Consider the following 27,895-nt stretch of genomic DNA (forward strand, 5'->3'; position numbering starts at 1 on the left):
ATTGGAGGTGGTAACTTGGAGTTTCAGCACATATATCTATATATATATATATATATATATATATATATATATATATATATATATATTTATACAACTCCTTTCATCAAGGAACAGGGTCGCACTCCGTATTTTCAAAACAATTCTTCTTTATTTTCTGAATATTCAGCTAATTATTTTAAAAGAAAGCTACAGATCAACGCGTTTCGGTCTTATCACAAGACCTTGCTCACGATCATGATTCGCGCCCAACCAAAAACAGTTAAAGTACTTTTTTGAAATAGACGTGTCATTTCCTGTCTATTTGTTGGGTGTCTCTAAGCATTGTTGGATTTGTAGTCCTTTTGATATAATCCAACTGATTATTGAAGTTAGTTCGTGTTTAGTTAGTGCCAAAACCAATTATTTACAAGTGCAAAAAATGTGGTTATAGGAAAACAAATCATTATAACATAAACCGACATTTTGTTACATAACCCAGTGTTAACTAAGCGCCAGGATGCTCCTTCCGGAGCGACAGATGCGCTTTACGAATACCCAATACAATACAATACAATACAATACAAGTGCAATCATTCCCATTAATTTGTTTGAATATAATACATATTGAATATATTTGAAAATATATACATGTATAAAGGCGCAAAGCCGAAACGCGTCCTGCTTGATATACGGCAATAAATACCATATAACTACCTCCACTTGAGTGTGGTCTATTCTTTTGTCACACAAAGGAAGTCTGGGCTTGATATATATATATATATACATATATATATATATATATATATATTGTTACACCAATCGCTCTTGCGCTTTTAAACAATTGTGCATTAATTCATTAAAATCTGCTGATAATACGTGGTATAGCCTCACAAACTAAGGATTGTGATAAGCAAGGTCTTAAGATGTTAGGATTAGCTTTACTAACCTTTATTACTGTGAATCGGGGTGTTCTTCTTCACAGGCATATAAATAATAGTAATGAAAATGAAAAACTAATATGAGGCAAAATTAAACAAGGAAAAAACGTTATTGGTAGTACATACATGTTAGAAGGCTTGTACATGCCTGTGGTTTAAAGGAAGACCATGATTCGAAGTAAAGATTGCTAGTAAGTAATCCTAGCATCGTTGAAGGTAGACCCACCATGAAAAGGTGTTATATGAGAATATGGGTGCTGGGACCTGTGCCGTTTATGCCTTGCAGTCATAAGACTGCAAGTCTCTTTCAAGGCGAATATGGAAAGTGAAGCAAAGTTCTTGTCAGATGTGGACTTCAGTGGTTTAAGGACATCCACCTTAACCTCAGTATCTGTGGTGGCAGCTCATGGGCATATACAGTTTAGGTAACAGAAAGTCATCAGGAGACCTGTCTGTATGCTCAATGGCCCTCTCTCCAGCCCACATCACGTGCATCCTTGCACATCCGTTGGAGGTTCAGGAGTATTTCCAGGCTCAGCCCCAAAATCTTAGCCACAACTCTTACTATGCCAGCAAGAGAGAGACTGTAAAGTAAATGGGGCAGTGCCTCCCCTTTTATTATAATGGAATGGCTCTGTGTCAGACGCATGGTTTCTGAAAGTAAGTTAGGGGCATGCAAGAGGGAGAGCTAGACAAGTCCCAAGATGTGAGTGCCTTTGTAAGTCTTTGGTACTTGTTCTATCTTGTGATTCATCTGCTCTAAGGATTTCAAGAAGGTGCTACCAGATACTAATGAAGCTGAACTGATAAAAAGAGAGAATGTTTCACTGTGTGCAGAGATTCCTCCTTTCACTACCTTCTTTACACCCTCTAAGAGTTGAGCAGTTGCAAAGTATCAAAATGGCAATGGTGTTGACAGAAGAGAGACTCCAGGTAAGATATGCTCTCCTGAAAAGTGACAGAGGGTGTTGTTACTGCAAGACAGAACAGCAGTGGGCGATCACAGACAAAGAATATCTGCTGTGTAACTGGGTACACCAGGCACCTGATCATCCGACTCGGTGGCTGAAGCTCTGAGATCTTCACTTGTACTGAGAAAGCCTTCCACATCTACAGAGAAATGAACTGGGATGCAGCAATCCGGACCCTGTGACCCACAACAGGAGGGGGCGTGGCGTAACAATATAGCCAGTTAGGTGGTCTCTGTCGCTTCCACCAGAGCCAGTGCAATCTTCCGTAATCATGGAACCTGATGTTCTTAATCCAGCTGCCCCCTACCTGCCCTCACACTGCGGCCCGACAATCCAGGAGCTCTCTTATAGGCTCCTGGGCTGCAGTGTGCGGAGACGCTTTCTGCAGCCCTAGTTGGAATGGGCCGTCGCCATCTTGGCTTGGGGAGCCGATCCAGCCCGGCGCGACAGGGAGAGGTCTTGTTGCTGGAGGAAGCCCTGTGGATTCAATCCTGTATAGTGTGGCAGTGCCAGGGCCTGAGAAGTGATAGTGGACCTCACTGCTGATAGACCTGGTAATCGACCTCTGAGCCTGAGCGGACGGACTGGAGTCGGACGGCCTGAGCTGGGACTGTGCCATCTCATGAAAGACCAGTCGGCTGCGACTGTCTGCATACTAGTGGAGGACCCGCGCCTATCTTGTGAGGAAGGTGGGGGGCTCAACAAGGTTGTGCTGGTGAATGCGGCCCTGTGCACCTACCTGGACCTTCACTTCCTGGAGCCACCCCCTGACACTTCCAGGGCCGTCACTGACCCACGCATGAGGCGCTGTTCTTCGGCCTTCCTTGCACTTGGCCCAGAGCCGATATATCCTATAGCGGTCCAGCTGCTTTTATCAACCCCTGCCCTACAGCTTACGTAAACTTAGGTGATGAGGAGACCACACGGTGTGACCGGTGCAGAGTTGGGGCCGCCTCCTGGTGCTGCCGGGGCTTCAACTCTGACGGCGTGTGCTCCCATCATGTGGAGCTGAACGCTGTACATGGGCCACAGACTCTCCCTGCATGTGGCAATTGAACAGAGGCTTACAGCGGGGGGCCCCAGCTGTTTTCTATTAGCCCTAACCTTGCTGTGTGGCCTTGACAGAGTAGATTTGGAGGTGGCCTCGTGCACTGTCCGGAGGGGTCCAGCTGAAGCTGAGAGACCTCCACAACAGGGGCTTTCTGCTGTGTTGGCCCTATGGCCCTGCCTGGGCCAGGACGTGGTGGACTGGACGCTGCCGTGACTGCGTCCACCCTTGCGGGGACCGGAGAGGCTCTTACTCTGAGACGATAGAGCTGTGAAGCGAAGTCCCTCACTGGGCCTGTGGCTGTCCACCTTCTCCAGGCTGCGGAGACCCACTGTGGAATGACTGGGGGCTGCTGATGGATGCATGACCCTAGCCCTGATCTTGAGGGTGCTCAAATGGAGACCCTATGAGAACGGGCTCTTGAGGCGCAACGTCATCTGACCGACCTCTTTGACTTCCCTGCCCAGAGACGATCTGTTCCTACAGTGATGAAAGACAAATGGACCAAACCTGTACAAATGAACAAAATCATAAACTACATGCAGCCTGTTTCCTCGGAGGGCCCCACTGCGGTGTAGAAATCTGGGTGAGCTGCGGACGCGACTCTCTCCCTGGCAGACCTACCTTCAGCTATTCAAAATGCCTGGGATTAAATGGTACACAAAATGTACTCTGTCGCCATAGACATTAATCTGCTGAGAACGGATCTGTGGAAGGTGGAGGATTGCATGACAACTGCGATGCAGCATCTAGACTCCCTGCAGCAAGAGATTGCCAGTCTTCGAGATATCGTCATCAGTCTGCAAAAACTAATGGCCAACTTGGTTGATCAACTGGAAGACTCTGAAGGGCGCTCCTGCAGGAATAATCTACGGCTTTTGGGGTTCCCGGAGCGAGCGGAGGGACAGTCAGCTGAACTCTTTTTGGAGGATTGGACCACTACAGTCCTTATTCTTAAGAGGCTCTCAAAGTTTTTTTTATTATAGAATGAGCACATATGGCCCTGACCCTCCTCTACTCCGCAGAGACCTGGGCTCCACCAAGAGTGATCATTGCCCGCTTGTTTAATTTCCGTGACCGAGAGGTTATCCTGCAAAGCACTTGCACATGAGGCCTATTGTTGTCCCATATTTATCTTTCCGGATTATACCCAGAGAGTGCAGGACCAGCGGAAAACCTTTCTTTTGGTCAACAGACGTCCCAGGAACCTAAACATAAAGTATAGCCTGATGTTCCCAGCAAAGCTAAGTGTACAACATGATGGGAAAGTCCTGTTCCTCTTTGCTCCTCGGAAGCTAGTGCTTGTCTGGACTCGCTGGCTGGTGGCACTTTCCAGGACCCACAGCAACGGGGTACACCCTTTCAGAGCTCGCAGCGTCTGTCTGTGTATCTTCGGGGACAACAAGGTCGTTGGAGGAGCCTGGAAGACATTGACTGGGAGAAAAAAATGGTGTTGTGTCCGGACACTCTACGGGTCACAGATGTGGTCCCAGACTCAGTGGCGGGGGAGTTTCAATAACAACCGGTTGAGCCTGGTTCAGCAAGTGATCGCTCAACCTCTACCTGAACATCAAACTGTGCCTGACTCACTGTGAACTTCTAAGGGCCCCTGCGACTCTAGACCCCTGGCACGACTTTCCTGCCGACTGCAAGGAGTTCAACTGGAGACCCTTGCCATTGGAGGGGATACTGGAGGAAATCCGTCAGCCTGCTGTACGGAGGGGCAGTTGGTTCTAGAGAGACTCCTTTATGTGGAGAATGGGGTCACTATTGTTCAAGTTTTTCTCTTTGATGACGGCTGGAGTGTCCGTGCCCAGAGGCTAGTAGCCATATGGGAGAGCTGGAGTGTTTTGGCTTCGATCCCTCTCTTATGATGGAGCAAAAAGTGTCTTTTGATGTGTGAGGGAAGACAGGGTGTTTTCTCTTTGCCCTATTTTCTTTTTATTGAATTGCACAGTTGTGGGAATGGGCTGGCGTTTACTGACTTGCAACTTGTCTGAGTTTAGATGGGGTGGGTGGGTTGGTCACACTGCCCGAGAGCTGGGGGAATTTTCAAGGGAATCTAAGTTCCTTGTTATGGTTAGTGGTTAAGATACTGATTTCGCTCTTGTACGTGTGCCCTATCCAGTGGTCATATGTTACCCAATGTTTGGTTATGTGTTGTGGGAATGTACCGAATATGATGCGTGGTGTGTGTGAATCTAACATATGGCTGTTCCTGTACGTAAACGTATTACCTGGAATGTTAGGAGTATTGCCCAGTTCGAGAAACGCAGACATGTCTATGCCTATCTAAAATGATAGAGTATGGGGGGGGGGGGGGGCTGTATTCATTTATTGCATAAACGTTGAACGGGGTACATATATGCTACTTCATATTCAGAATACCCCCATGGGGCGCTCATTTGGGTGGCTCCGGGGGTCCCTTTCGCGTATAGGAATCACGCGTATAGGAATCACGTCTTTAACCAAGAAGGTCACTTTAATATTTTGTTTGTGACCTTAGCCAGCAGGTAGATATGTTTCATCAATGCCTATGTTCCAAATATTTACTGTCAGGACTTTCACGTTGAGATCGCAGCGACAACTTCCCCATACTTGGACCCAGCTGTTATATTAGAAGGGGACTGTAACTGTGTCTTTGGCGGCTTATTAGATCAGGAACCCCCGAAACAGCACCAAGCCACATTTAACTGCAGCACTTCATGATATGATGCATGGCTTGCACGTATGGGAGAGACGAACACCCAACTGAAAGATTGTTCTCCTGTAACACCCCAGAACCAACACCCACAGTCAACTTGATTACTGTTTTGTCTCAACTGATTTGGTATCCTCTATTAGTGAACTCTCTATCTAGCCTGCTACCTATCGGACCATTCCCCGATCCTAGTGAGCTTTGGAGGCCCACCTGGTTGGTCAGCAATTCCTCTCTGGTGCCTCTATGCTGAGGCACTGTCATTTGCGGAGACTATTACTCAAATGTTGGAGAAGTATTTTACCAACAACTACAGCTCGGTGAGCACTAGAGCCCTAGTTTGGGAGGCTATAAAGGTTGTCTTACGAGGAACTCCTATGCGGTTTGTCGAGAAAGTAACATTGACACACATGAACAGAGATCAAAGAAATTGGAAGCACTATTAACTTCCCAGCCACAACAACTCCCTTTGTGGCAGGCGGTCAAAACTGAATTATTGGAGGACTGGCGCAGGCTTGAAAAGCATACGTAGCCTTTCGCCATAGACTCCATATGGAAGGCGATAAAACAGGCACGTTACTAGCCCGGTTGATCAGTCAGGAAGCTCTTCTGTCCCCTATCCTGACTCTCTACAATAATGTAGGAACCCTGGTCTGTACTCAGAGCTATTAATGGTGTTTTCCACTCCCATTTCTGTAATACATATGCTGAGCAGATGAATCCCTCCTCTGTAAGTCTGCAGCAATTACTGGCAGATAATCCCCTACAGAGTCTCACTGCAGAGTATAGAGAGTCCCTGGATAGCTCTCTCTCTAAAGAAGAGAGCCTTGTTGCAATCCAACGTCCTAAGACCGCAAAAACTCTGGGTAGCAATGGTTTACCTTTGGAGCTTCAGCCCAAATATGTAGAGATTATGGCTGACAAGCTCTTGGAGGTATACGAAGAAGCACTGCACATCGGTGGCCTACCAGCCCTTATGTGTGAAATATTGATAGTGTTGGTGCTGAAACCAGATGGAGATCCTACGATAGCTGCGGCATACCAACCCAATATCACTCCTAAACACTGATGTGAAACTCCTTAGCAGTGTGCTAGCAGCCTTCTTACTTGTGTTGTTACCTGGTTTGGTCCACACTGACCAATCCGGTTTAATTCCAAAGGGAAACACTGTCCAAAACCTCAGACGCCTAGCTCATATCTGTCATGCCCCACAGCTCCTAGACGACGTCTATGCCTTAGGTCTGTTAGACAAAGAGCAAGCATTTGATTCCCAAAATTGGACTTTGGCAAGTGTTGTGTACAATGGGTTTAGGCCCTAAATGTATTCAATGGGTTTGTCTTCTTTATACTGATCCCCGTGCTTGGATACTTTCGGAGGATGTGGTCCTTCCAACTGAGAAGGGGCACCAGAAAGGAGTGTTCTCTTTCCCCCCTGCTATTTGCTCTTGCCATTGAGCATTTGGCAGTGGCCCTGCAGCATACCATAGGTCCTTGGGGGGCCACACTGGGGGCGACTAATCACATTGACTCCCTTTATGCTTATGACACCCTAGTGAATTTACAACGTCCGTCTGACTCTGCACTCATCATACTTGAAGCGATGCATGAATTTGAAGAGTTCTCAGGACACCACATCAATGCAGAGAAATGCAAATTATTTTCACTGGGGAAGTTAACCAGGTCCCACCGGAGGAGCTTCCAAAGGTTGGATTCCCTTGGACTGTGGATTCTGTTTGGTATTTCGCTGTTCGCTTGACACCTACAGCCCCAACTTATGTAGCTCTAAACATAGGCAGGGTGGATGAGGGTCTCCGAGCATCCATCAATTTCTGGAGGGATTTACCCCTCTCCCTCCTGGACAGAGTAGCCATTGCTAAAATGATCATCTTACCGCAAAGCCTCTATGTACTCCAAAGTATCGTATATGGTATTCCTAGACATTTTTTCCACACGTTGGATAGTCTTATGGTCGACCTTCTTTGGGTACCTCAACTCAAATGAGTTAAATTAACCACGCTTCAGAGACCGTGGGGACGGGTGGCCTCGAGGTCCTGCACCTAGAAGTTTATTACATTGCGGCGCATCTCTCACACGTGATTCATTGGCTTGACTGACGACAATTTTGAAAAACGACTTTTGCATGGCACATGTGCGGGAAAATCCCTACCCGTACTACTAATGAGCAGTTTGCGGGTTCCTACTACTTTCCCCAACGTCATTCGATTGGTGGTGGGTGTTTGGGAAAGTGTGGTTTGCAGAGTGCCTCGTCACGCCCCTTATGCCCCAGATATGCCACTGTGGGTAGTACAACCTTTCCTACAAATCGCTCATTCAATGCCGGTGCGAAGGTGGCGAGAGAGAGGCTGTGATACTATGGGTGACCTTTATCCCGATGGACAGTTCATTACCAGGGAAGAAGCCATAGATTATTTTTCTTTGGATACGGGGCAATACTTACAATACATTAAATCTTTGACTATGGCCCACACGGTCTGACCGACCATTCTCAAAGCGCCATCTGTATCTAACGCCCTAGTGACGCTGCTGGAGATGGTCCAAGGCCGTAAACTACTATTCTACTATTCACATCATCCTGATGATGTGCCACTTCAGCCACTCCACGTACAGGTCAAATGTGAGGAAATACTGGGAGGTCACCTATCGACTAAAGAATGGGTAAATATACACAAATGAGTGTGGATCGTTAGTTATAATGTATTCTTCATGCTCTTGCAATATAACTTGATACATCAAATATACCTCACCCCACAGACCTTGCACTCTATATAGCCCACTCGATCTGATTGCTGTGCACGCTGTGGGGCCCAGGTGGCGGACTTTATACACATGAATATGGTCATGCCCCGCCCTATCCCCGTTCTGGCATGAAATTATACGCAATCTGAATAGCGCCCGCTAGAGATCCGTCAGTTGCTGCTGGGCCTGCTTCCTTCTACTGCAAAACAAATTGAGCAGAACGTTTGTTCTCCTCGGCTTGGTCTTGACGAATGCGTATAACGATAGGTTGGCTTAACCCGGCTCCCCCTCCATATCTCGCATGGTTGAAAGATGTTTCTGAGTGGACGATTACAGAGGAGGTACTCATGAGACGTGTACATAAAGATGACAAGCCTGAAGATGACCTGAGAGCTTGGTCATCCATGTTGTCCTATTTGAAGGTATCACAAGATTCAACCGCTCCTGGAGACTGGCTCACATGAATTACTATATATATAAAGTCTTAACATGTTTGAGGTGAGTAATGGGAACACTGTAGTTGACGGAGGGTTACGCTATGACAACCCACACACTTCTTATCATGGCTTTATTTTCTATGAGAAGCAGGTAATGTGCACAAGAGCGAGAGGTTAGGGGGGTAGCTTTGTTGGTAGTTTTTCTTTTTTCTTCCCTTCTTTTTCTCTCTGTTTTAGGGTTATTTGGACAATTGCATGTTACCCAGCACCAAAAATGCTCAGCTATGACTATTATCGATATCATCTCAGAATCCTGCTTACTTATTCGTGGTAGACCAGAGCCTGTAAAACAGGCTTCTTGTCCATTTTTTTCAATCTGCCAACTTCTGATACGAATTTAATGTCACTCAGCTGTATTGCGTTTGAAATTTCTGTTTCTATCTATGGTTATAGTACCTATTGAAGGCGACACTCTGTTTCAATTGAAACTCTTATGTTATACTGATTATGTAACGTTGCCCAAATATCAATATCAATAAAGCTTATTTAAAAAAAAAATACAACCGAACAAAAAACAAGCATGGTATAATGTGTGAGCGCACTCACCCCCAAAAAGCAAGGTAGATTTTCATTACTTCCCAATTATTACCTCAATTAATTGTTAGATCTCAAAACATAGGTATCTGTAGCTTCATTTGAGAGGATAATATATGGTTTATTTATCCAGTTATGGGAGGCAAAAACACATTTTTAAAGAGCGAATGTGAGTTCTAAAGGACAAATTAAGAGTCAAACTTTTTTTCAAAAACTCGCTGAGTGATTCCAAAAGTTCCAACATATTATATCAAACATAATATAAGGCTGCATACAAACTTCCCAAAGGCCTAGCACATTGGGGCCTAAATATCTCATCTTTGATATTTTAGGATTGGGCATATTATATACATAGACTGCTGACAGTAAAAGTGTCCAACATTTGCACGTAGAAGTTATTAACCACTTAACTGCTGGGGGTTTTCACCCCTTGTGCTGAGCCCTTTTTTGGCTATTTGGGGCAGTTCACGCTTAGTCTCCGCACCTTTTTTCCACATAATATATCCACACCAAAATGGTTTCCTTTTTTCCAACATCCTTGGGATTCCAAAGGTACCCAGGGTTTGTGGATTACATAGGAGGCGATAGAGAAAATAGAGAAAATAAAGCTACATTTTTTGATTCTTGGAAAATTAGGAAAAAAAAGAGTTGCACAGAAAATTGTATGTTTTTTCCCTAAAAATGACATCAACAAAAGGTTTGCTGTGCTAAAGTCATCATCTTCCCAGCTTTCAGGAACATGCAGACCTGAATCAGAAAAACCTAAGTTTTTTTACCACAGTATTGATTGGCATTTTTCAAAGAGGAATCCAATTTTTCTTATTTTAGTGCTTTCAGCCTACTTCCAGTTTGTGGTAGAAACCAGTGTGAAACCTCCAGGAAACCAGTGTGAAACCTCCAGGAGAGCTGTTGATTTCTGAAAAGTAGACCACAATCTGTATTCAGCAAGCAGTCATATGTGTAGACCCCTCAAGGTTTTCCTGTTAAAATAAAGAAAAAAAGTTGAGAATGAGTAGGACAAAACAGGCATTTGTGACAGTTTTCATCTGTAACTTTTTGTCTCGAAGGCAGATTTACAAAAGCAGTAGACCAATCCGGCCACTAGACCCTTCTGATTGTGGGGATATATAGGGTGTGTAGGTTCTCCAAGAACGCAAGGTACCCAGAACTTACAACTGAGCTGTACTGTACAATGGGTTTTCACTGTGTACCAGGTATTGAGCAATTCATATTCTAAATAGTAAAAAATGGGTATCACGGAAACCTATATATTTCTGAAATGTTCACAAGATATGGAGTGTAGGAGCAGTGGTTATTTGTCTATCTCTGAATTTGTGGGCACCTGTACTAGCAGGTGATATAGAGGACATTTTCCAAAATGTCTTCTTTCTTACACAGTGACTTACACTTGGAAGGCACAAATGCAACTAATTCCAGTTGGTAGTAACATGTTCTACTATTCTATTTTCCTACATGTCTTCCGATAAGCCTCACTTGTGCGGGTAGGTCTAGTGCCCGCCAGAGGAAACGGCCCAAACCACAACATGGAGCCTTCACATTTTTCCACTCAAAATGCACCCCTTTTTGTAGTGTGTAGCTGTGGATTCTGGGCCCTAGCTCAGCTAGCACATAGGAAAATCTAGCAAATCTGCATTTTTTTTAAAACTAGACACCTGGAGGAATCCAGGAAGGGGTGACTTGCGTGACTTTCACCAGGTTTGTTTTACTCCGAATCCCTTGCAAACCTCAAAGTCTGACAATTTTTTTTTATTTTCCTCACGTTTTTGTGATGGAAAGTTCTGGAATCTGTGGGGAGCCACACCTGTTGTGTGCATAGGCCTAGTGCCTATAACAGGAAATGGCCCATAATTCAACATGGAGACATTACATTTTCCACTCAAAGCTGACCCCTTTTTTTGCAAAAGTGTAGCTGTGGATTTTGGGCTCTAGCTCAGCCGCCACCTAGGGAAAACTATCAAACCGGTACATTTTTTAAAAACTAGATACCTTGGGTAATCCAGGATGGGGTGACTTGCATGGCTCTTACCAGTTTTTTTTACCCAGAAGCCCTTGCAAATGTCAAACTTTGGTAAAAATAAATTACAATTAATAAAAAATAACTTACACATTTTCCTAATTTTTTTGCGATGGAAAGTTCTGGAATCCGAAGGGAGCCACAAATATCTGACTAGCCTGAATTCCCACATGTCCTCTGATAATAACGATGCCCCACTTGTGTGGGTGGGCCAATTAGCTGTGGTGTTTGGGGCCGTGTTGTGGTGCCACCCAAGCAAACCTACAAACCAGAGATATTTTAGAAAATTGGACAATCGGGGGATTCCAGGGTGGTGTGGTTTGTGTGGATCCCACGAGGTTTCTTACCTGCAATGCCCTGCACACCTCAAACTTAGCCTTAAATGACGCATTTTCCTTTAATTACTGTGATGGAAAATTCCTGAATCTGTACAAATCTACACATTTTCTACCACCTCGTGTTAGTCCCCTTGTGCCAATAAAAATGCTGCGCCACTTGTGTGGCTGAGTGGTCGCAACAGGAACCGATCAAACCAAGATCAATTGGAGCCCTTGAGATGGGCCTTCTATTGACCTTGGTTTGATCTATTCCTGTCTTGGGCACTAAGGCCATCTACAGAAGTGGATCAGCACTTTTATCGGCACAAGTGGGGCAATACTGGGTGGTTGAAATTTTGTGCATTCCTGCATATTACCGGAAGTTTCCATCAGAGAAGTGTAAGTAAAATGAGGTTTGCAGGGCATTGTGTGTGAGAAAACCTTGTGGTATCCATGCAAGGCAGACAACTCTAGAATCTCCTGGTTGTCTACTTTTAAAAATGTCTGTGGTTGATAGGTTTCCACAGCTGGGGCACATTTATCACATACAAATGTCACCTCATCCTCCACGATCTGTCGACAGCTTTTGACACTGTGGAGCACAACCTACTGCAACTGCGTCTGAAAACGTTAGGGGTCAAGGGTATAGCACTGGCCTTGCTATTCTCCTTTCTGAAGGGTAGAAGACAAACAGTGACATAGGGCCAGTTTAAATCAACACCATATGTCCTTCCTTGCGGAGTCCCACCGGGCTCGTCACTCAGCCCAGCACTTTTTAACGTTTATGTATCGGAACTTGCCCCTTTGATCCAAGTCTTCGGCTTTAGTCTCTTGTCATACGCTGATGACTCCAGATTGTGGTGGCAGCGTATAAATATCAAGCCTCCTCATCTTTGCAGTTTCAAAACTGCATGATGGAAATAAACAGGTGGATGGGAAAGCATTGCCACAAGTTAAACTCTGAGAAAACCGAAGTGGTGATCTTTAGGAATATGCAACCCATTTGGGATGATCTTTGGTGGCCGGCGGAAATGGGGGAACTGCCAAAACCAGTTCATAAGGCGAAAAACCTGGGGGTGCTGATTGATAATAAACTCACCTTGGCTCAGCAGACCAATGCTATTGTGTCCACCTCCCATTTCCTGCTCAAGAAATTGAAGAAGATTTTACCTTGTATTCCTGTTGACTCCAAAAGGACGGTAGTGACCGCACTTGTGCAGTCTAAGTTAGATTACTGCCGCTGACTCTACCTGAATATGCAGAAACAATGATATGATATATAATATTTGTAGGGCGCACAGCTACTCAGAAAGAGTGTCCTGGCGCTTGAAAACCTTGGAGCTAAAGCTGTTGCGGACGCTGTAAAGGGTAGAGAGAATCTTTAAGGTTGTTGCTGGAACAGCCAGGTTTTCAACATCTTTCTAAAAGTGAGTACCTCAGGCACCTGTTTAAGAGTCACTGGTAGGATGTTCCAAACCTTGGCCACCTGAACTTGGAAAGAACGACCTCCAGTTCGGGTGAGGGAGAACTTAGGGACAACTTAGGAACAACCACCTGATTCCGGAAGGATGACCTCAGAGTAACTCTCCTTCTGAGATAGAGCGCGCCCGTACCTTGTAATGTCTGTAAGGCTAAAATCAGGGCTTTAAAACGGATTCTTTATTGGACGGGAAGCCAATGTAGCCCCTCAGGTGGGGTGAGATACGGGCTCTCGGCCCTGGCTGCCGCATTTTGGACCACCTGAAGTTTGTTCAGAAGGTACTCTGGAAGGCCAAGGTATAAGACATTGACATAGTCCAGCCTAGAGATAATGAGGGCTTGGACCACAGTCTTCCTATGGGTTGATGGCAGTAGGAGGAGAAATTTCTTAAGCATCCGCAGGAGGCCAAAACAGGATCCTGCAACTCACTGGATTTGTGCCTTCATGGACAGGGTATAATCAACAATACCTCCAAAAACTTCAGATGATACAAAGCGCTGCTACAAGACTACCACTGAACGTCCCTAAATACGAGTCAGTAGCTAAGTAAATGCAAAGACTCCACTTGCTTCTGGTAGTGCATCGTGTTAAGTTCAAGGTGTTATGCTTAGCTTACAAGGCCCTGAAGAACACCAGACCAATGTTTTTCAAAAATCTCTTTTCTTGGTACCACCCGGTCAGACAGCTACGCACTACTGGCGCCAGACTTATGAGGGTTCTAAGGATCCAAACCTCATGCTGGGGAGGCCAAAGCATCTCGTATGGCATACGCTTTCAATTTAAATTAGAAACGCTAGCTCACTTACCTCTTTCAGAAAGGGTCTCAAAACATGGTTATTTCAGAATTAGATCCTTCTCACTGGGCTTACTACTGTCCTAACGCCAAGACACCTCCTGGTATTCGCGCACTCAATACATTTTATTTTATTATTATTGGTAATGAAGGAGCACAGAGGATGTTCTGCACTGGCACACAGTGCGCAGCTTTTGTAATTTTTATTGTTTGATTAATTAACATTGTCATTTGACTACACATAATTTCTGAATATTCCTTCAACTAGGCACCTCTGTTCATTATTCTAACAATTTCCCAGGACCTTGGCGATTACTAAGTTTCCCTTGTATTAAAAAAACTACAGAAGTCTTTAGAGGTGGACAACTTAGACAGCGATAGGAAATGGTCCCATCATAGTCAAATGGTCCCCAACCACTAGAGTTATCGTGCAAACCTGACTTTTGGGAAAGTGTACAATAAAATCCATTGACACTGTGTGTCAAGGTCTGGGTGTAACAGATAAAGGCTTCAATAAACCCATTGCTTTAGTGTGATCTCTTAACTTGGGCACGGATTGAACATGTTTGTACATAACTGCCAAAGTTGTAGCCATTTCAGGATGTTGAGCCCTCTGAATTATGAAGCCCATTCACTGAACTGATGGTAAATATATAGCTTCCCTTAAAATAACAGTTTATCTCGTTCTTGTGTATTATATTGTTCCTTTCACCAGATCTTTTCCTCTACGGATTGACTTTCTGTACACAATTTTGTCAGAAATTAAGCCAAATTAATTAAGGTCATGGAATGACCATGACCACAAACGTTTTGAGAACAACATTAATGGTGGATCCAAAACTCTTTTGACCTGCCAGTGGATCTTGTCATGATAGAGCATTCTTAAGACTTTGTAATTTATCATGAAATCAGTCAGAAAATATCAAGGTTCATCCAAGTTGTGTAGTAATTAGTGCTGTACCTGATGTTAGTAGGTTTCCGTGATCAGTATACCTTCGACCGAAACGTATTTGTTCACCTGGTCCCGAATCGATCCTATGGTCAGAACCACTGTCAGAGGTAAAACATTTCCTATCAAAAACATAACTAAATTCCTTATCAGAACAGGGTAGACAGATGCTTGGTAGCCATACCAGATGAAGTTGAACCTAGACAGGAGAATGTCTGTACCATCTTGCTAACTGGAGCTGTGGGGCCAGGAGTGTGAAATACATGGAATAAAATGCATCAGGACCAATTGCAGAGGATTTTATGTGAAGCATAATATACATCATAATGTACCCCTACCACATTTCCGTGAAACTATTGCACTTGGAAACAAGACTCTCCGAGGGGACTTCTGCTTAGATGTAACTCAGAAGGCTAGAGCCGCCGGAAGCTACGATCAAAAACTGTAGAGTCACAGCCAGGTCTGGAATCAGATACACACCGGGATACTGAAAAAGAATGCACAGTGAGGAGGTTGGACACTCTGCACCTTTCACGGGACTCCAGGTCCCAGGAGCCTCGTTGGTATTTGCCGCACCTGAGTCCCCTCTGCCTGCCTGCTATTTAACACCTTGCTGCACCCGCTTCACAGGAGCCGCTTTGCCTCATTGAGGAAGTTGGACACTCTGCACCTTTCACGGAACTCCAGGTCCCAGGAGCCTCGCTGGTATTAGCCGCAACTGAGTCACGTCTGCCTGCCTGCTATTTAACAACTCGCGGCATCCGCTTCGTGGGAGCAGCTTCGCCGCATTGAGCAGGTTGGAGACACTGCGCCTTTCACGGGACTCCAGGTCCCAGGAGCCTCACTGGTATTTGCCGCACCTGAGTCACCTCTGCCTGCCTGCTATTTAACACCTCACGGCACCCGCTTGCGGGATGCGCGCGGGCGGCGAAGCCCGGGCCAAGGGCGGGCCCATTTGAGCCCGTTAGAGACCGGACGAGGCCGGGCCCCCCCTCTAAACTCAGCGGTTCTTCAGGTTATTCCGTATCTACCTATTGTTGTCTCCGTGAGGACACTAATATCCTGGGTTTCTTGTTGCTATCGTGCCCAGAGTAAAATGAATACTCGCGAGGGAAAGAGTAGAACCGCATTAACTGGCGGAAGCATGGTAAGGACTCTGGACCAATTTTTAATCAGAGCCAGCTCAGTCCTAGCCCACGAGATTGCATTGACTGAGCGACGCCTATCTTTAGATCCCTTGCAAACCAAATGATCATCACTGGGTGGTTTGACGTCTGCACGCACACCTGAACGCTGTTTGGCTGCAGGCACTGATCCCCATGACCTGGCAGGAGGTGTTAGCCAGTCCCCGCATGTGCCTCTGGACATTACTACAATAGCGGAGGTTTCAATCAGTCCTCCACCTGTTGAGCTGGTCAAAGAGGGCACAGCTTGTGGTATATTTCTCGCATTACTACCAACATCTCCATTGATAACAGAGCTTCAGTCCTCTACTTCTACCTCTGGTGCTTTAAATCCAGACTCACTGGGTGCTCCCCCGTCCGAAGCTTACGAGGTCTTACTGGTTAAAGTGGGGGCTTTAATTTCGGCATCCTTATCCCCAATCCTCGATAGACTGACACTGATCGAGGAAAGATTAGCTAATTTTGAACGGCATGTTGTGTCCAATCTCTGTACCTTTGAGGACTCGCTGGCAAAAATTACCCGGCCTTCAGAAACATTAACAAATGTAATCTCCAAACACCCACCATTCCCTCAACATCTAATTTAATGCTTTTACCATCCAGCAGGAATGACGGGGTGGGCACAGATCCTGATGTTGGTTTAGTACCTTTGGGTTGCTATGCGGGTGAGACAGAATACGACTAGTGAATTCGCTCAGCTCATTCCAAGCACCCCAAGGGGGAGGGAAGTAGACCTCGGGTTAGGACAGTAAGTAATATCACACAAAACCACCTTAACCGTGGTTTAGGTAATCAATCTATTTCTGTCATGGGCCTCCTGGTCGAGTCTCCTCAGCCGTGCCTAATGATTTGGTCCATAGCTCACATAAAATTGGTTCTAGACTCTTACATCTCTCACCGCCCCCCCCCCCTCCTTTAGTGGTGGTCTTGAGGAATGTACCGATCTTACAAGCTGGACAGATAGAATCTACTGATCAGTTAATGGCCAAAACACTGCACTGGCTCACTGTACAATTGAAGGAAGTCGGGGTATGGGGCTGGGATATTTGTAATCTGATGATAATGGCAAGACGCGCATTGTGGGTTGGACACTCCACGAAGGATGGGTGGAGCGATTGTGTAGTTGCCAATTTCAACAACGAGCACGTTGTTAGACTCCTATTGGAGCATCTAGGGAGTATAAATCATGGGCACCATTCTGGGAAAATCTCCCTTCTGCCTCTTGGGTTTTTCTACAGACCCCGGTACTTTTCCGTGTTAGAGAGGGTGGGGGTCGATATGCACCCTATAGGCCTACACGCAGACCCTTTGACCTAAACCTAGTTAACAGATTTACTCCTTTGTCCGGCTTAGATGCCTGCAATTGACTGCTATCTGTAGCTCTACCTGTGATAGAGAGCCCTGTTTCCCCTGCGATTGACTCAAGACCTCAGTTAGTTACAACTAGTGGGTCTGAGCTCACTGAGGTCCTGATACCGATAGAACAGAGAGAAGATATAGCTCTCAGTACAATAAGTATATTATCAAGGAATATTGCTGGCCTACTATCGAAGACCATCTCTTCTGATTGGTCTACTTTTATAGAGTCACATGATATCATCTCCTTTCAGGAGACCTGGTCTTTGAGCACGATTTTTCGTCCTGGCTATCTGGCCTTTGGCAAACCAGCAATTGTAAGTTCTAAAGGGCGACCCTCGGGAGGATTAACCATTTGGGTCAGACAGCAGGCGTGTTACCAGGTAGAAGAACTAGGGATTGATAACCCAGATATTCAGGCTATCAAAATAAAGTCTGAATACGAGCCCGAGTTTATATTGATTAATGTCTATGCAAGAGGGATAGTGGGTGGTAAAGCCTCCCCAACCATCTCTAGCCTGGACTCCTATATTAAATCATTAAACGGGACAAGTAACCGGGTTATTGCGGGGGACTTCAACTGCACGTTGGAGCCACTCAGCTTAGAAGACGGAAGCCTTACTAGTGACGAGGGCATGATTTGGGGTGTTCCGTCCCTAACGCTCCCCCAATTAATAAATGGACAGAGGCAGTTCTACAATTAAAAAGCTAACACTGGAGAGGGGGCTCCGGGCTGTTAATGGAAGATCTAAATCAGATAGCAAAGGCAACCCCACTTTTAATAATGGACTAAGAAGTAGTAAGATTGACTACTTTTTTATTAATTTAGAATTCTGGTTAAGGTTAAAGGATATGGAGGTTCTGAAAAGACCAGCGAGTGATCACGCTCCCCTGATACTGATATTAGAGGTAAAGGGTCGCTCACTGTCGAGGGGTAGTACAGATATTGTAACGGCTGACGTAATTATGTCTCACGACTGCCAAAGAATAAAATGGGCATGGGTCTCTGAGGATGAGGGCACTATGGTCCAGATAAAGTCAACCCTTGAAGATTCCCTTTTAGCCCTTTATCATCTTGACTATAATGAGGCAAGTCTCACAGCTCTTACAGTGGCTCATGTGGCCCTGTGTGCCAAGTTGAAAAGCTACTTTACAAAAAACATAAAAAGATCCAATATGCATCCCATCCATAAATCAGCAAAATGGTATTATGAGGTATGTAGGATAGCCTACAGGCATTTGTCTCAAGCCATAAGGGTGGGATCCACGCAGGAGGTTAGGAAATTAAGGTCTGAATATAAGGTAACCCAACAAAGGGCGAAGAAGGCCAATGATGAAAACGGATGGAGGGACTTGCTAGATGCAAGCAATGGGAAAAACTGGTGTCGGTTCTGGCAATTAATCAAATGGGGTAGTGGTAATGCCAGCCCGGTACCAGTTAATAATGCCCCCCCCATAAGTCTGGGTCGCACATCATCAGACCCAATTTTCATCGTCCGAAGACAGCACTAGGTATCAGCCATGTGCAGTGTCGGATTCAGTCCTAACCTTTACCCTGGTGGAAATTGAGAGGGCTCTTGATGGTGTAGCAGCAGGCAGGGCCCCCGCCCAGATTGTATCCCGGCGGATATATTTAAATCTGACCGGGAGAATTGGCTTAAATATATTCTTATCCTTGCCAATGGTCTGGCTAGAGGTGCACCCATTCCGGAACCCTGGCATGGGGCTGAAATCATCCCCATTTATAAAAAAGGGGGATCGTGCCAGCCCAACTAACGTCCCATAAGCCTTATAGACACTTTACAAAAAATTGTGGCTAGATTAGTGCTAAGGAGGGTAAATAGGTGGATAAATGATAATGAAAACCTACCAAGCAGGATTTCGTTCCCAAGTAAGCACTTCGACCACGTTTTTAGATTCATGTTGATATAATGGAATACAGTGGTCTTATCAGGGGGGACACTCCATGCGGTATTCATAGACCTTTAATCTGCATTTGAATTAGTGCCCCGCCTTAAGATGTGGGAGACACTTAGGGAAGCTGGGATGCCCGCTGAGATCTTATCATTTATTATAAAATTACATGAGTCTACATATGCCCAAGTCTGATGGGGCCAACAGGGTGAGTTAACAGAACGTTTCCCTGTGAACAAGGGAGTACGGCAGGGGTGTGTTTTGGCCCCTACCCTCTTCTCACTGTTCATAAATAATGTTATCTCATACTATACTGAATATCCTACGGACGTCCCTACTCTCGCTCGATCGAGGGTTCCGCTTTTAATGTTTGCAGGCGACACTTTAATTTTGTCTAAGACACAATCTGGTCTGCAAAGAGCCCTCAATAGATTTAGTTTATTTTGCAATGACCATGATCTTGTAGTCAATGTTGACAAGACGAAGTTCATGGTCTTACACAAAGATAAAATATTGAAAGCCAGAGTAGAAATGAATAATGCGTCTTTGGAACAAACGGACTCCTTCACATATTTGGGCGTTACTATGGGCAAAAGGATGAATTGGAAGCCACAGATAGATTTATTAGTCTTAAGGCACAACCAATTAGCAGGGGCCCTTTAAAAAGAACACCGGTTATCCCAAACCAAACCAGTTGGACCGGCCCTAACTATTTATCAAGGGAAGGTTAGAGCTTCAATAATTTAAGGGGCGGACCTATGGGGTTTCGAAAATTTAGCTACATTAGTCCTAGCCCAGAACAAGTTTCTGAGGGCACTGACCGGCCTTCCTCAATCATCACCTCTTTGACCCTTACTTTTAGATCTAGGTTGTATTTCTTTTGACCGCTTGCTTATTGACGAAGACTTTGAACTACCCCGGAGTTAGCACCTTATGCAAAAGCTGTCAAGTATATTAGAGAAGTTGATAAATCCAATACAATCATATGGTTACTAAAAATTAAGGCTGCACTATCAGATATGGGCCTCATCCATCTGTGGGAGGACCCAGAAGGGAACTCTTTCCCATCAAAAAAAGATTTTAAAACCTTCTATAGGGACATGGTTTGTCAAAAGTCTCTTTCGTTGGTGAATAGTGCTTCCCTAACAGGCCTGGTGATAGAACACTCTTTCACCAATTTAGAGTAGGCACACTCCCCCCTAAAATCATTTATGAAAAAGTGGGGGGACGATCGCGATACAAAATGTCACACTTGCCCATGTCAGGAAGAGACCTTACCACATGCCCTGTTTGTGTGCCCCGCATATAAGGGCCCTCGTCATAAATGGCTCAAGCCGGTTTGCAAAAAAATCGGAACAAGATCTTGCCAAACGGCTTTGCATATTTTAAAAACAGATACTATTGAAGCCGTAGTTATTGCTATGGCTAAATTCTTGAGTTGGACTTGGGGCCTTAGAAGGAATAATTTGCAAGCTATTATGTAACCTGATTACACTGTGTGTTGTTTTCTAATTCTCCTCTAAGCTAATTTGCTCAAAATAATGAAGAGTCTAACTATAGCATGTGTTATTCTGGATTTAAATCTTTTCTTGTTATGAATTTTCCCCTTTTAAAACATAACTACTTTTTTATAGTATTGGTATGCTTTTTTTAAATCTTAATAGAATTTTATTATGACATACCCTTTAAAACTTTTAAAGTCATTTTATGTCTTTTTATCACATTGTATTGTCTATATGTGTCATTTATGATTGAATAAGATCGTATAAAGACGAAATTGAAAATTGGGTTAGATGCTTATAACTAGTCCTCCCTACCGAGATCTGTACTCGGACTCCTTTACAACTCTCTACAGCTTTTACATCTTATTTAGTGCACTCTGTATATTCTGTTGTCAACTGTAAGCGTCAATAATTGTTTCACATACTGATATATCAAACCCATTGTGCCCTGTGCCTACTAGCAGTAGTTTGTAGCACTATACAAAAATACTTAACTAAATAAAATAAATACATCAGTTGAGTTTTTGTATGGCAGTGTCGTTGTCTCTGGCAGGTACATGAAGCTATCGCTGGTAGCCTATGGTACCTTGAATTCAGTTCTTGTGGTAAACTTCTGATTTTCTCTCTTCGAACAGTTTATCTCAACCACTTGCATGTTAACACTGATAGTGATAGCACACCAGCACAGATGAGAGTTCTTTAGACTTAATTGAATCCTTTGTTTCTCCTACTCACATTTGGCAGAAAATATGCAATGAACTGATTACATTGTTGAAAGCTAAAACGTCATTTCATGTGTTTGTTTGGCTTCTCACTGTTGTCCAGTACAATATTAATGGTTAACTTATTTTTATTTCTTCAGGTGACTGAGCTAGAGTGTGTAAGTAGCCAAGCAAATGCAGTACATACTCACAAAACGGAACTGAACCAAACGATACAGGAACTAGAGTCTACATTGAAAAAGAAAGAAGAGGTAAGTGCACATCCATGTTTAAAGCAAGTCACATTTCTTGTTACTCAGCTACAGGCTATGCAGAGGAGCGCCTTCCTAATCTAGCAGTTCCCACCAGATATTGGTAGGGCTTGCTACATACTAGTGCGTATTGTTTTGACAGAATTAAAAATGCAAGCATCTTGCATCCTGGATGCACAGATGTTTTTTCCTTCTCAGGGACACATTAGTGCTGCATTGGAAACCTCTGCTTTATTCCTTTCTACCTACTTCCCAATCTCAAGAGTTATCTCAAATGTGAGATTCTTTCATGGGTGGCCCTTAGGACATTCCTAAGTTTCCCAAGATGACCAAACCCTCCTTGGTTTGGTGACCTATCTTACCCCTCATGGTAAAGTGGCGTTTGAATAATATTGAATAGCACTTGAGAGCCCTGGTCACGTGAAAGCGGTGCCTTTTTAAAGTGAGATGCACAAGATCGCTGCAGAAACAGCATCATAATAACTTATTGATTAATGTTAAATTATCTCAAAAAGTACAAGATACGACACCTCCCGCACCCCTCCGTATTCAGACTAATGGGATGCCTTTCATCAAGTAAAGTGGTAACAAGAAAAAAAAGTAATAATTTGTAATCCCAGTTTTCTATCATGGGTATTCTGTTGGATTTCATAAACAGGTGAACATTTGTGTGCGTATGCAGGACCCTGGATTTTTTTTAAAACCAGGGTTCAAATTGACCAGAAAGCCTGACTATAAGAGTAAAGATTTTCTGTCTTTTTAAGCATAATCCATTTACACACTCAGAATGACATACGTTTAACTGAAAAGACAGCTTTTAACTGTTTAACTACACTGTGCAAAATTGAGAAGACGTCCATGCCACTTTAACAACTCTGGAAGTAGTTCATTTTTGTGACTTGGATTGAGAAAGTACCTACGGAAATCACTATTCAGGGCTAAGACTTGGTCCAGGGGGAAGTAGGATTGACATTTCTTTAAATTCGTAATGAATATCCTTGTTGGAGAACTAAGATCACAGGTCAGTACATTAATGCAGAAATACTTGAATAATTAAGTTACATCATCTATCATGTAGAACCCTTTCCAACATTGTGTACGTGAAGGTAAAAATTCAGCCTGACAGGCTTACATTAAGTGTAGAGGAAAATAATTCTTGCGCCTTTAAGACCTTGGGAGGGACCCCTTTCCACAATGCATTTTACTTAATCTGCCGCCAGAACAAGCTTTTTTTTCCAGCTAGGTTCAGCAGAATCTCTGAACACTTGTCAGGTTTCCCTTCTCTGTAAAAATCTTTATTTGTTTTGTCAGGAAATCATTTTTACCAATTTCCCTTAACATCTTTTCATCTCTAGTGTTAAGGAAACTGTCTTGTTCCTAGCATCTGTTGTTGTAGATATACATACTCTGTATACTCATGCCATCTAGAGTTGGGTTCAAACGTTTGCAAGTTGGTTTTCTTTGAACAAAACAGGCTTGCCACACATTCCGCTGAGAAAAGATCTTAGGTATCAACAGGAAAGAAGGTAGGCTCACCAAAAGATGCAGCTGCACCCCTCGGATTACACCCTGACACTTTGGAGAAGAGATCTGGCTGGATTTGGAAGAAGGTAAGGGTTCTTGACTGTCTGGAATTTCACCCCACTAGCCATCACTCAGTCCAGAGCCTCTGTTTTCCTCCGACTCAGACCAGGTAGAAGACAAACAAGATTTCCCTCCTGCCTCAACAGCCATTGGCACTTGAATAAAGACGTCCACAAGAGTCATAACAATGGTGGGCATCTATACATGCAGAGCATCGCCCCGAGGGCCTCCGCCGCCTTCGGTCGGCATTGAACAAAAGCTTTGGAGGCCATAACACTCTTGGCTCCGGGCTTCGACCCTCCTTGATCCCCAAGATCCTTAACAAACCTTGAGGACTTATGAAGATAACCCTCAGCACTGGCACAGAGGCCAACCTCGATCCTCAGGCCTCCGTAGACTCTGAGGCCTCTATCAGCATCAAAATCAGCATCAGCAGACTCCAGTGCTTAATTTGAGCTGGTGGTTGCCAGTAAGGGCCACCGGCACTCATCTTTTGGGCCCTGCACATATTTTTCCTCACCAGACATTTCCCAACAGCAAGGGATGGAAAAACACACAAACTGGAAAAAAAGAAGGAAGAGAAAGGCGTGAAACCATCACAAAGGGAAAAAGCAGGAACCCACAAGACTGAGATAAAGGGTTAGACAGTGTCTTGCAGTGGATTAAAAGGGCATGAGGTGGATTCTAGGCTACGCAGCCTTAGTATTCGGCACGCTGACATTTAATAGCGCCAGCCACAGGTTTCTAAGCAGCACTTCGGGTACTGGAATTAATTATTTTTAGAAATGAATCACTGGTGGACTCCAAAAACTCTTAGCAGCTAATCCTACAGAGACTCCAAGAGACTGGATGCACGATAAATTGACTGTTCATCCACTCTCAGGTAGAAAAAATCTCATCTAAGCTCCTTTCCACAACATCTTCGGAGACATTGCCCTGGAAGAGGAAATTGGCATTTAAGAAGCAGCTGGCTTTGGAGCCCCCTCCATTTCCTAAGACGGAGAGACACAAAGACAGGGGCACCAACCCTCTCCCCTATGTTCCTCATCTCTCCCACCGCTACCACCACACCTCCTACCACCCCTCTGCCCCCATGATTCAACACTCACCGCACGGATCTCCTTACTCCTCTTATGGTGAGGACCTCCCCTACGACCAAGTGCCCACAGATGTAGCTTGGGGCAACTACAATGTCGATTCCCCAGGGAGGTGCAAACCTGAACTATTACCCTGTTAGTGCAACTCCTCCAGACTGTACAGCGGCATACCATGAGACAGTTTCCTTGTAGAAGCGCTTTCTAAATCAGAGAACCTTCAAGTTCCTCTCAGTGTTAAAAGGCAGCAACAACAGGGGGTTCATCTGCAACACAGGACCATACAAGCTAAATGGGCTTGGCATCACCAGGGGCACCACAACACTCCTTTCCATATACATCGCACTGAAAGCCTTCCTTCCACTCTTCCAGGTAAAGGAAGTTCTAATCAAAGTTGACAACATGACAGCTATGCACTACCTCCAGAAACTTTGCAGCACTTAGGCACTCCCTCGGCTAGCACAAAAGATGTGGTGGTGGGAATTCTATCACCTCATTCCCCTCTTGGCAGAGAACCTTCTGAGGGTTGAAAACAACCTGGTGGACCCGCTTAGCAGGATGTGTCAACAAGCCCACTAGTGGTTACTCCATCCACAGGTACTGCTCCACTACTTCCAACATTGGGGCACACCACTCATAGACTTATTCGCCAAACCAAAAAACACAAAATACCGCAAATTTGCTTCAGGTACCCACAGTCCATGTGCAATGCACTGTGCATGAACTGGTCAGGGATCTTTGCTTATGCTTTTCTGTCTCTCTCACGCCTTTCATTCATGGTTTGGAAAATGGAACAAATTCTCAGACTTTCATTCTAGTAGCCACCACCTAGGTCAGATAGCCCTGGTATTCAACACTACTCAAGATGTCTATAAGCCCCCACTAGAAGTCCCCCAACAAGTCAGTCCTTCTCACTAGGAGCCAGGGCCAAATCAGACACCCAGACCCCAAGCAGCTAAATGTAACTATCTGGTACCAGAGGTCCCAGAGTCCAGCTACCTGCCTGGGAGTCTTGCAGACCCACCATTGGAGTCTGTTATGCTGCAAAGTGGAAGAGAGTTGTCCACTACTGCAACCCCAAACTGGACCTGCTAAATCTGGCATTGCGGGACATTATTTACTATCTGGTCCACTTGCCGTAGTCCGGTCTCGTCTACACTTCCATACAGCTCCAATTAGCAGCCATAGCGCTCACATGCAAAACCGGCAGTATTCCTCCCTTTTCCACATACCAGCTATTAAAGTCTTCATGGAGAGTCACAATAGACGCATTTCGCCTGCAACAGTCTGGAGTCTCCTCGCCAGACTCATAGGATCTACTTTTGAATCTCTCCACTTTTGCCTTTTCCAGCCCTATTGCTTCAAGAGCCCTTCTTTCAGGTTCACAAAAATAGAGTAGTACTCAGGACAAACCCTAACTTTCCCTGCAAAGTGGTTTCCCCTTTGCACCTCAATTTAAACACAAGGCTCCTGTCTAATATCCCGCACTGGATTCCTTGTCAGAAAGATCCTATCACAATCTAGATATCAAACAGGCTCATATGTACAACATTGGCAGAACCGAGCCTTTTCACAAAGCTAACCAGTTGTTCATAGCCTTTGCAAATCCATACAAGGGCCTGCCTGTCCCCAAAGCAGACATTGCTAGACTGATTGTCAAATGCGTCCAGACTTGCTATCTTAAAGCTAAAAGAGCTCTCCCTGTCACACCCATTGTGCACTCTACACACAAAAATCAGCAACCATGGCTTTTCTAGGGAACATTCATTTAGCTGACATATGTAAAGCAGCTACTTGGTCTATCTTACACATATTTACTAATCATTATTGTATGGACATCTTAGCCAGGCAACAAGCGATTGTTGACCAAACGGTCCTCAGAACACTAGTTGCGACATCTGCATCATCCACACGTTATCCACTGCTTGTGGTGAGGTACTGCTTTACTGTCTGTGCAAAGCATGTGTATCTACAGCAACACATGCTACGAACAGAAAATGTTATTTAGCCTGAAACCATCTGTTCTTAGGTTATGTGCCCACCTTTCTTCCCTGAAGTGTGTAACTCTGATCACAGATGTTCACAATGCCTTCTTTACTCACCACTCTATACTACTCTCGCCCATTGTGCAAAAAATATCTAAAATGTCTTCTGTGCCAATTTACATTGCCAACTAAGGGAGGAGTCACAGTACATCTTGTGATTGTAAAGACATTCCTTGAAGAGTAATAAAGTGCAAATGTCTGAACCCAACACTAAATGGCAGGAGTATGCAGAATATGTGAAACTACAGCCCTACACGCTGAGTACAGAAGCTTACTAGGTAAGTAAAATTTTCCTTTTCCTGACTCAGACTCATTTTCCATTCTTATTCACCAGCTGTCCTTCATGTGGAAGGAAGAAAGCAGCTACTGATGGCCACAAGGTCTGTGTGGTTTTCCACCCATTGACCCAGTCGAGGAGTGTGACATTTGCCAAAAATGTAAAAAAAAGGGCACTTTAAGACAGGGAAGGCATCCGACTGAAAGGCATGATACAGGATATGAAGACGGATGACGAGACAAGAAAGAGGAGGAGGTTAGAAAGAGCTGCCTCTTATCCTACCTCTGTAAGTGTGCCTCCAGCTGAGAGAGACTCCCACAAAGGGAGATCAACGGAAAAGAAAATGCCTGGCAAATACAGACATCAACATTGTTGCCGATGGCACTGATCATTGATGTAGAAAACTACAGCATTGTAGTAGAAGTGCTCTGCTCCGGCCTGCTTGCCCATCAGGAGATGCATCATCAATATAACAGGGGGAACCCAATTAACCAGAAGGCATCTGGGTATAAAACGCAAGGTAATCAAAAGTGATGCCTATGTACTATTTACCAATATTTTTTATGGGGAACAGATAGCATAAATTATCTTTCCCTCAAGCAATTATTCTCCTAGAAACTAAATCAATCATGAGTTAAATTTTACACTCATTCGACTAGGTTGCAATCCACCAAATTCAACTAATCAAAGAAAAATATAAAAAGTTGGTTTGTATATTTAATTTAGTAAACCATATCTTTCTCAGAAGGTAGATTCTCTTCTCTTTTTCTATTTTTTACATATATACATAGTTTACATATATATATATACAACTTCAACATATATAAACACACATATATACAATATACATACAAATTCACAATGTACAAACAAATACAAAAAATCCTTTGAACCTTTTTTAGGGTTCTTTTGCCCACAACTATTTCAAAAAGGATGTTTTCAAATAATTACAAAAGAACATTCCTTATAA

At 44.3% G+C, this 27,895-nt stretch overlaps 1 protein-coding gene across 2 annotated transcripts in view; it reads left to right on the forward strand.

Annotated features, from left to right (window-relative positions):
• Positions 1-27,895, forward strand: part of HOMER1 (homer scaffold protein 1) — a 618,990-nt gene that overhangs the window by 499,183 nt on the left and 91,912 nt on the right. For both annotated transcript variants that reach the window (XM_078675203.1, XM_078675205.1), the window contains exon 8: positions 21,815-21,925. In XM_078675203.1, coding sequence (XP_078531329.1) covers positions 21,815-21,925 — 111 coding nt within the window. The remainder of the gene's footprint in view (positions 1-21,814; positions 21,926-27,895) is intronic.

This window comes from Lissotriton helveticus, chromosome 2_1, assembly GCF_964261635.1.
Source record: "Lissotriton helveticus chromosome 2_1, aLisHel1.1, whole genome shotgun sequence".
Taxonomy (NCBI): domain Eukaryota; kingdom Metazoa; phylum Chordata; class Amphibia; order Caudata; family Salamandridae; genus Lissotriton; species Lissotriton helveticus.